The 10,766-nt window shown below is 51.7% G+C and overlaps 1 protein-coding gene across 1 annotated transcript in view; it reads left to right on the top strand.

The window, feature by feature from the left end:
• The first annotated feature begins 315 nt into the window (after positions 1–315).
• The window catches only part of PCSK2 (proprotein convertase subtilisin/kexin type 2), a 32,158-nt gene continuing 21,707 nt past the window's right edge, over positions 316–10,766 (top strand). The window contains exons 1-2 of the mRNA XM_078595998.1: positions 316–982; positions 6,846–6,950. Coding sequence (XP_078452124.1) covers positions 800–982; positions 6,846–6,950 — 288 coding nt within the window. The 5' untranslated portion in view covers positions 316–799. The remainder of the gene's footprint in view (positions 983–6,845; positions 6,951–10,766) is intronic.

The raw sequence follows: 10,766 nt of genomic DNA, 5'->3' as shown, positions 1-10,766 counted from the left end.
TGCCAGCGAGCGGAATCCGCGGGCTGAGCAAGGGGAAGGATATCTCCACCCCTCCCTCCCACACCACACCAGCCCGACCGAAGCGAGCCTTTAAATCTCGCGGGACCCCACGAACGCCTTCGTGAGATATCAGCGAATACGCGAGCTCGTCGTAACCAGGACACCCTGCACGCGCGTGTTCACTGTGGGGCCGCGCCGCTCCAGAAATCGCCCCTCTCTTCTGGGCCACCTCCGCATGACGGAGCCGCTACACAGCGCTCTTAGATTAATAATAGCAACAACAACAATAGGTCATCGCAACCCCCCCCCCCCCCCCCACGAGGCAGTGTGCGCGCCGCGGTAGAGTTGAGCGCCCCTGCTCGCGTGTGCGCCCACTCCAGCGGGGGTGGCGGCGGTGCGCGGGAGGGTTTATAGGACGGCTGAGTGACGCGCGGTGACGCGGCTCCCCTGCTCGCGGCTCGCGGCGCAAACCTTCATGAATTATACAGATGATCCGTCCCGTCGGCCGCGACGATCCGCTCCGCGTTAGCGCCCAGAAGCAAACAGCCGGCGCGCCGGCCGCTCGTATTTATACTCCTCGCGCCGCTCCCCTCCACGCAGACATGCCGACTGGGAGGGGCGACCCGCGCAAGCCGCGCTCATAAGCGGCCCTACACTTTAGCCGATACGTTGCCCAGCGATGTGTTGTTACTGAATGCTTAGGGAGTAGTGTCGCTGCTACTGCTGCTGTTGCTGCTGCTGTTGTTATTAGTAGCAGTAGTGGAGTGCGCTCGACTAGAGTAGGAGCCACAGAGGCGTAATGCGGTTGAGAAGCGCGTGCAACGGTGGGGTGACCCTTCTCGCGTTGCTGCCGCTGACAGCTTTGGCTCTCGCGAGCGGCGACCCGCTCTTCACGAACCATTTTCTGGTGCAGCTGCATCAGGGAGACCTCGGCGTTGCTGGGCAAGTGGCGCGGGACCGCGGCTTCATCAACCATGGCCAGGTACTTCCCGCACATCGCACAGGCGCTTCGCGACCCGCGCTCCCGACACGCGCGCGGATGCTAATAGATTCCCGCCGTGCGCCTCAGAGCCGCGCGGATCGCTCGAGCATTGCTCGCGTTACTTTGCTCGTAGTGCAATCGCCTTTGAAATTGTAACTTTTTTTTGGTTATTTATCCGCTCACGATGTCTTCGTGCGCAGCACCGCGTTGCTGTAGAGGCGCGAGGCAGTCGCCCGGCGCCGCTCACTTTCAGCACCACGAGCGGGAGGGACAGCTCCGCTTTACGAGCGGAGTCCATTCGCCTGCGCACCCGTTACAGTCCAGACGCCGATGCAACACACACTATGTGTGATACATACGCGTTGTTCATGCGTTGCTGTGAGTGCGCATACGTCGCAAGAGACAATTATTTTTTGTACGGGTGGATCCTGAAGGTCAGGTTGCAGCTGTATAGCCCTTCAGGCCAGACGAGCTATTTCCCTTACCGGTATCACTCGAGGGGGCATAAATGTAACGGTTACCATTTCTTTATCTGGCCAAATAACAGTGGATTACGTGCTAACCACTTGAAATGAGTGGGGTTATTGAGTAATTCACTCTCATTAGCCGTGTGAATAAATCGGTACCGCGAAAGTTGTTCTACCTTTGTCGGTGATGCCTGCTGTGGCCCATGGACTTTTACAACAGCCGGGGAGAATCGAGCGAACAGATGAAGGGAGCGGCGGCGAGTTGTGGGATGCTTCAATGACATCGGCCGCAATGACCTCCAATTGTCTTGGCGACACGTTGCCGGTCTAAAGCTAGAGCCGTGGTGTTACGACACACGCGCAAGCCCCATGCGCGTGACCGTTTCGCCTGTGCTTTGTGCAAAGCGCTGACCGCCGCACTCTGCACAGGGACGTTCAATAGTGTCGGCTCTCGTGCACATGTGATGTTATCAAGTCGAGCAGCGGCGTTCATTGAGTGCCGAAATCCACCGTTGTTAAGGAGCGGATACGAGTCTCTAAATGGATCAACCCGCATCATCGCTGGTTATAATTGTCGTGACATTTATAACTCTCATCAAACTTCCCCGCTAGGCGCGTCGGCGCGAGCGGTGACCTTAACACCGCGACTACACGAGCGCCGCCTTCATTTCAATTTCAGAGCTGTAAACCCGATAGCTGATGCCCAGGGACGCATGATTAGAATGTTCTATATTTGATACAAGCTCGCAGTGTGTGTGTGTGTGACATTATTAAAGTCAAGGCATAATGCATTCAATGAACATGTTTTCAGGGCGGTCTGTAAACCAGAATAGACGCGCGACTACTTTCCATAGTCATAATGAGGGGGTGTACTGGATGTGATCTGCCGGGTGCGGAAATATTTTCCGGGTTTCCTGATCCGGACCAGCCTGGCCGAAACGAAGACCCGGCTCCACTGCCGACAGACTGAGTCGCCGGGATTGAGCACGGGGCGCTTTCTGTGCAGCAGCGGCAAGCGCCACCACGTTTTTGTGTGAAGATTGACTCCACCATTTGCCCACCACTCCCTTGCCTCTGCGGTGCTATCATTGCACCTCGCTAACCCGTCGAGAGTCGTTAGCGTGGCGGAGGGAACTCAGCGGAAACACAGCTCGGGGTTTTCGCACGGCGCGATGTTGGTTCCGCGGGCCGGCGTTTGGAGGACCAAAATCTTTCAGGATCATCGACGTCCTTAAACGCGCAGTGACCACTCAGTCGGTCATGACTGACGCGACTGCCCGAGTGATGGTGATGCCATCCGTTGTCCCCCCCACCACCACGTCCGCCACTCCTGTTTAATCACCCTCGCTTGCGATGGGTAACTGCAGAGGCGGTCGGTGTTCACGGAGCCTGGGTTGTAATCGCGGCGTGATGTTCCCTAGGCGTGCCTGCTGTGGCAAAACCCCAGCGTGGCTCCGATTGTAGGTTGCAGATTTCACGCCAAGAGCATGCGGCTGAATTCCCCACGTTTACTCGCAGTGTCTACATTTGCGCTCGTATTCAAACTGTGCACTGTGTTATATATTCTTGGTTCTTTCGGTAAAGTCACGTATTATTTATTTATTGTTTCCCTTCTACGTGATTTTACCGAAAAAACCAAGAATATGAATCACTGCAGTCACGAAAGCTTTAAATCAAAATGTGCACTGTGTTGTGAAATATATTATAACCCGGTTGTTGTTGTTGTTTTTTACGGAGAAAGGAGACGGTTTTCACGACAACAAAAGGCACATTAGATGGTACATTTTTTTGCTCTGGTCCATGGGCTATTACAATCCCATTATGCAAAAACGATTTACACTGCAAAATATATATACAAGGTGTACAGTGGCTACGAATTGCTGAATGCTTTGGTCTCGTTTTGCCGCAAGGTTAGCCGTGTATATAAATATGATGGCGCACATTTACCATTTTAGTGCAATGGGCGTTGTGCAGGAAGCTGTCCACACGATCTGCCATGGGTTAAACGAGGGTGAGCACTAAGGAAGCAGCAGCCTCTGGCTTCGCGAGGCTCATAAATGCGTATCTGGCTCCGTGGCTATAAATAGGGTTATGATATTGTTGTAAAGTGCCCGAATGTGAGTCGGAAGATTTGGTTGCCACCACACTGAGACGAGGGACGGATTTCCGTGTGGATTACGCTTTGAGCGCGCACTGTATACCGCGCATGCATCGTTGGGGGGGGGGGGGGTCTTGCGCTTTCTTCGAGACATGCTTCGTGCAGAGGTTAACCGACCTGATTTTAATATTTATAAGGTTTATGACTGTGAACTTTGAAATCGACACTGTACACGGCATTTTCATTATACCGGGTGTAACTAAGAGATGGACCCAATTTCAAAGCAGTATATTTCACGATGGCAACGTGTTATAATTACACAAAAAGTTACAAACGGTTTAATGAGTTATCAAATTTTACTAACAATTTTATAAATGCTCTATGTGCCCTCCACCTGCTGTACGGACAACATCGAGACGATAGTTGAATTCGTCCCAAACGCCTCTCAAAGTGTCTTCTTCCACTGAAGTCACCGCTGCCGTGATTCTGTTTTTGAGGTCATCCAGATTAGTCGCTAATGGTGGCACAAAACACCACGGGTCTTTGACGCGTATCCCCACAAGAAAAAGTCGCAGGGTGTCGTGATGTCTGGGGATCTTGGGGGCCAAGAGTGTAGCGCCAAGTCTTGGGGTCCTGTGCGACCTATCCAACGTGGAGGCGGCGCGTCTTGCGAATGACTGAGGCTAGGGGCTGTGTGTGCGCTGGGAGAGGCATCGAGAGGTAATTATTCGCAACTCTATGCCCCGCCCTTTCAAGTGGTAAGAGTTTCATTCATGGGCGGTTCGTGGTTGCAGAGATATGGCGATTTCAAAACGGGCCCATCTTTTTAAACACCCTGTAGTTTAAAAGTATGCCAAGATCTATGCATTAAACAAATCAAACATCTTGACATATTGTGTAACCTTTCCATATCTTGGTCCCAACAAGAAGGCCACAAAGAGCGCCCATGAGTTCATATTCACTCCCGATGTCAAAAGTCACATCCTTAAATATTTGCAATGCGTGATCGATGCACTCCCCCCCCCACCCCCTTCCCGGTAGTGGCTGCGTCTTCTAGTTTATTAGTCTCCGATGCGCGACTTGTGTCGTCAGCGCCGGACAGATGAGAGTGACTTCATCTTTGATGAACCTCTATTACGGCACACGGTGAGAACCCCCCCCCCCACTCCAACCTCCAATGCTGCTTATCATCCTGGAGCCGCAAGAGAGGGACAACTTTGTTACCTGATTTGGTGCGAGATCGATGTCTGCATTTACCTCCTCCACCGAAGGCACGGGGCTCGCGCAGTCACGCGCGGCCAAGCGCCGGCCGCGGAGACTTTGACTCGGAGACGCCGGCCAATTGAGGGCGGCCGCAATCGTTTGACTCGTCGGCGTTCCTGACCCCCCCACCACCACCCCCCGGAGGACACCTCGTGACGTGCCAGCAGGCCGTGGAATTCGGACGGTGGATGCTCGCTCGGTGATTTTAACAATCGCTCAAGAGCTGAGACGTCTCCCTACGGTGGACACGTTCTTCATCTTTTCGCTTGGTATTCACGGAAGTCAACTGCAAGTGGCCATTTTTTACACGAACAAAGCGATACATTTTCAAACAATTACGCCTTACAATATGTACCATGCCGCAATGCATCACACAAAGGATATTTCTATTTCAGTGAGGCTAATACCACTCAGGGGTTTTTTCCCCCCTTCCACAGAGCGGTGAAATGAATATGTGCTGCTTCATTACGCCAGCTGATTCAATTTGCCCAGACTATGGAGGCGCTTCCTCTCAAAGAGCGACACAATGTTATCGGCCAGCGCCTCCACGCAGCAGATGACTCAGTGATGTAATCCGGTCGCACGGAATCAGACTCGGGTTTTGTCTAAAGCTTGACCGGAGAGTCATTGTTTATAATAATAATAATATTGATGATTGTTATTGTATTTAATCTAGCATAATTCAAGGACATTGCAACTCAGATCGTTGTCGAAGTTTGTAACGGGCCTCGAATTTTAACACCGAGGTTCGCGAGAACCACCGACGCCACGGATTGCCCAAGTTCTGTGGTCCTATATTGGGATGTTTGGCCAACTCTAATTGGTAAGACATCGCACTACCTGGGCACATAGCGTATCGACGACCGATTTCTATATTTTGATGGGAATAGACTGGCGTTGTTAGTTTATATTCAAAACATTGGCATTTACTGGGCTATACACCCAGAGCTGCGTTGCCTAAATATATGGCTGCCCTCGTATTTCTTTCTCCTAAATCTGGAAAAAAAAATCACCCGCAAAGCAAATAATGGCGCATCAGATAAAGCAATTGATTTGAAACAGAGGACGTGCCGCGTAGCGGTTGTGTGTGTGCGTTAGGGTGCATGTTGGTGTGTGCGTGCCTGATTGGGAGCGGTAGTGTAGCGGTTATCACGAACCCGGCGATCCTAGTTCGATTCCCGCTCACGGCCAACACCAGTGACGATTATCTGAACCGGTCCTGGGCCTCCCCTAGGCCGACTCAGTCTCAAATGAGTGCCTGGTGCGGTGTGTACACATCGCCACCGGGGGGACAAAGGCGGCCGGGCGTTGTGTTGGCAACCCATCCCCTCGTGTGCCTTGCCGGACATCATAGATACTTGCTAATAGCACTTACCCCAACAGTTTGTTAAGGCTATACGGGGGATATTTGTCTCTGTGGTTGGGCGATCGTCATGTATTGTGCCATGATGTGCACGCGTTTGTCATGGTGTGGGTGACCTCGTGTTTGCATCATGGTGCATTGGTAAGTGTCATGATGTTCGTGTGAGTGTGTGAATTACTGTGGGGAGCGGTAGTGTAGCGGTTAGCGCGCTGCGCTAGGAACCTGGTGACCCGGGTTCGACAGCACTTACCGCAGCAGTCTGTTAATGATATATGTGGGATCTTTGTCTTTGTGTGATGTAAGCAATTTGATTTTTGTTGTTGTTGTTGGTACACACACAGTGCCACTGGTATTGTTGGCCAAATTTCCTATCGCTGAAAAGAATCTTGCAAATCACTCAAATGGGATTACACATGGCTACGTAGTCCCTCTATGGCGATAAAGTGGCAGCACCCTCCTGAAATAGATCATAGTGACGAAGCGTCTGTCACCGCGTGCACATGAGTAGCACGGCTGGCTACGTACGGTGCGAAAGAAGTTCAGCATACATACATTTTCGGTGTGTCCGCGTGGGAGCGTCGTGCTATGTGTGTGTGTAAGCATCACGGTTTGCATGCGGGGCCGCTACGAGTCTGACGCCCTCATCAAACCCTCCCCCACCCCCTTCCCCAGCTCCACTTTGCTCAGGACCTCTTCCACTTCTCCCACCCCGCGGCGGCGCGGGCGAGGAGGCGGCGCAGCCTCTCTCACCACCTCCGCCTCGTTAGGGACCCCAGGGTAAGACGCACAAGGAGCCAGAGTGACACGCGGAGGAATTGCACAGCCGGCAGGCGTTCATTACCGAGGCTTCGCTGTTTGTTTGTCTGCGTGCTGGGCTCCCATTATTCAGCCAAAAGGTGACGCGTGTCCGTCCCAGCGTGCCCGCAGGGCGGGCTATGAGCGCATTTACAGCTGACTCGATGAGGTATATCTCTCTCCGAAGCGGGAGGTATTTTGCACATGTGCACAATGTTATCTTTTATCGCATCAATTTGCCGCCTTAAGCAGTCGTGGCCACCTAGGATAACTCAAGCGACGGCAAATGAATCGAGGCAGTCGATGGGAGTTTGTTTTGCACACCGAGATGTCGGCAGGGACAGCGCGACCTGGCTGGCAGCATGTCACCTCTACGTGTGATCCACCATGCGCTCACCCCCTACCGATCTAACGCCTCTCATTGACACTAGACTCCCCTCCGTCGACTCAACCCTGCATATCTCTCATCGAAATCTTCCCCTCCAACCCCACGCACTCGCCCCGAACAAGCTCTCCCATCTCGACTCACTCTATTTGCCTGCACGTGTGATCTCAGCTCCAAGAACCGAGCGCTTCCGTCAACATCCTCGGTCAACTTCCACGAAATCGCACGTCAACTCCTTGCTCAGCTGCTGCGATTGTGGCCTGGAGATGTCACACCCTCGGCCATCCGTGGCTTGCCAAATCTCTACTTTGTGTGTGTTTAGTTTGTGGTCTTTCCCCCGCACCTCCGATTAGCAAGGTTGGCTACGTACGGTGCGAAAGAATCTAGGTCCAAGGCCTTCCGCTTTTCTTCTGCCGATGACTATTTATTTTACTCAATTGCATCTTACATTACGAATGTACATCCCGCTATTGTAGCACAACCTCTTGAGATGCAGTTAAATTTACGTTACAACTCTAAACTTCAATTATAACCGTGTCCTAGGTCACACACGCGACCAAAGAAAGCCACGTCACAGCTCATGGCAGAAGGAACGCCACATTGAGGCCAATATTTATTTGAAATGACATCGTATCGTACAATGGGTTTTTTTGTGATCGTTTTTTTTCCATCTGGGTAACAAATTAAGTGAGTCCGTCTCTGAAGCGAGTGAAAATAGCCTCAATTTGCACGCTTCAGGAACACCGTCGCTCTGCTGTGAACGATGCCTCCCTGCCAGCTGGGGCGGTGGTGGTGGGGGGGAGCACGGCGGTGCCAGGCCCTGGCTCGGTCGTAATGTGAGCCAGTCACGGGGTGATGGTGCGGGAAGGTGCAATTGGCGTGCGCCCACGTTCCTTGCCGAGTGCGTGGTGGCAAAGTACAGGAATTGCTTTGTTTTGTGAACGGCGTTTTTTGATGCGTCGCTTCATAATCAAACCTCCCCCCCGCCCCCCCGGGCATTAGCCCGATTTCAACTGCTCTCGTGACGCTCGGCAGAATTGAGCCTGAATAGCGCTTAAGATGGGCGACCGTCTGGAATATTCCAGACGGTGTCCGCTGCCGTGCGGGATACGTCGCAGCAAGAAACCACCGTTGCGCCGCCACCATGCGCCGATGTCTTCTTACGCTGCCCACCTTCAACAACCCTGAGCGGTGTGGTGGATGGAGAACGATCAAATATCCCCTCCCGTGGAAACCCGCACGGTGTGGGTGCTGGGCCTGAATCGCATAGCGGAAATTCAGACCGAAAAAGGCCGTGAGCGCGTGCATTTCGTTGCTGTAGAGCTGGTTTTTGCCGTTCTGCGGTGACTTTCATAAGACCGTGAAGACTCCCGCACTTCCATGGAGGGGCCGGTGCGTTTGTTTCATGCTCGCCGTAACCCTGCGACGTGTGTCCCGTGTGTTTTGTGCGCTCGCTTTGAGAATTGCCGATGGGACTCCATTGTTTCCGATTACCAAAGATAACCCGTTACGTATTTTTTAGCGATAATCAGGACTTGGGTAGTCCTTCATCCAGCAGTGGATTAGATAGGTCATGGCTGATGATGATAAAGTACTGGATTAGAATTATATCTTTTGATTTAAAGCTTGCGTGACTGCAGGGATTCGTATGCTTGGTTCTTTCGGTAAAGTCACGTAGAAGGGAAATAATAAAATAATACAAATATTAAACAATAAAATAATAAACATTCTCACGACGTTTCGGCTGCAACACAAGCAATCATCACTGAGGATCACTGATGATGATTGCTTGTGTTGCAGTCGAAACGTCATGAGGATTGTTATTGTTTAATATTTGTATTATTTTATTATTTCCCTTCTACGTGACTTTATCGAAAGAACCAAGAATAGAATTATATCTGTTAAAAAAAAACCTCACATGTACCGTCTTATTTGCTCATTGTTCCTCTGCGTGTGAAGCCGCCGTCCAACATCTTGTTTGATTATATCTGGGCTTTTTTTTCTTTCACCCGCATCATTATATAAAGAGTATTCCTGGACGTATTATTGGGACAGTGTTCGCGGTCATCACAAATGCATCCCAGCTGTGGAGAAGGAAAATCGGCTGCTCGCCTTCTGCAAATTGATCTCACAACAAAGATCCCCTGTCGAGCCTTTCACTGACTGTTGGGGCGAGTGCTGCTAGCGAGCGAACTACGAAGGCCGGACACAACACGCGAGGGAGTGGTGTGGGCCAAGCACCACACCCGGCCGCCTTTGTCTCCCCCAGTGACGATGTTTACACACCGCACCGGATATTCATTTGAGGCTGAGTCGACCAAACGAAGATGTCCAAGACCGGTTCAGATACTGTATTCGCCGCAGTTAATGGCCATGCGCGGGAATCGAACAAAAATCGTGCCAGTTGCGTCGGTTTTCGTATCCCAGGGCGTTCACCACTGCTCCCACCGCTCCAAAGACACACACAGAGACACGCACGCGCACGCACGCACGCGCACGCGGCGTTGGCTTTGCCGTGCTGATCGAGCCTGAGCTGCATTATTAATGGGGCATAATTTGAGAGAGTTCCTAGCGGGGTGAGAAATTGGGGGCCTGCGTTTAAATTCACTACACCGCATGCGTTCACATCATCGTGAAGATGCAACGAGCACTCGCTCTGGGCTCACCGTGCCTGTCCTACGCTCATTATGGGGGGGGGGGGGCGGGGGATTTGGAGCTGCAGCTTTGTAAGATTCGAGAAAGCTAAATATGAAAATGAATAAACGGCTTCGTTGAGCCATCGAGGCTCAAGAGCAGCTGCAGGAGGCCTGGGCACGTGGAGGACTGTGGATTTTGGGCATCGCGGACTGAATAATTTAGCAGGGACTGTACACTGAATCATTTAAAGGCGCGCTGTGTGTAGCGTGAGAGTGCACAGAACGGGCATTGCCTGCTCCTGTTTTGTTTCGCCAATCTCCAAAGCTCGCTCTGCTCAGCTCTAATATGCTGTGCCCAGCGGCTTAAGTAGCAGCATTCAATGGCTACCTTGCCTCCTCCGCACGCAATTATCACCATTCCAGGTGTCGTCAATTCCAGGTGGCTTTTTTATTTAGCTGCAAGACAGTGCTCATCTAGAGGGGACATTTAAGCGAGTTGATAGTTGATAGCGAAACGTGTATTTCTTATCTTGACATTGTCATTGTTGGCTATAACATACACAGTGACTAAGCCAGTTGCGGTGGATATGAAGAATATCTCATTCTCCGTCCGTGGACACATTTCATTATGGATTTAGTCAGGGCCAGCCTCGACGGGAATGTCATCCTGAGCGAACACAACTTTATTGGCACGTGTAAGTAAACTGCTAAGGGGCTAGATTTGAAGCTTTCATGACTGCAAGGATTCATATTCTTAGGTTTTGTCGTTAAAGTCAC

The sequence above is a fragment of the Lampetra planeri genome, chromosome 7, assembly GCF_965212315.1.
Source record: "Lampetra planeri chromosome 7, kcLamPlan1.2.h2, whole genome shotgun sequence".
NCBI lineage: Eukaryota > Metazoa > Chordata > Hyperoartia > Petromyzontiformes > Petromyzontidae > Lampetra > Lampetra planeri.
Note: the sequence above shows the minus strand (reverse complement) of the source record. Positions and strands in the feature narration are given on the sequence as shown.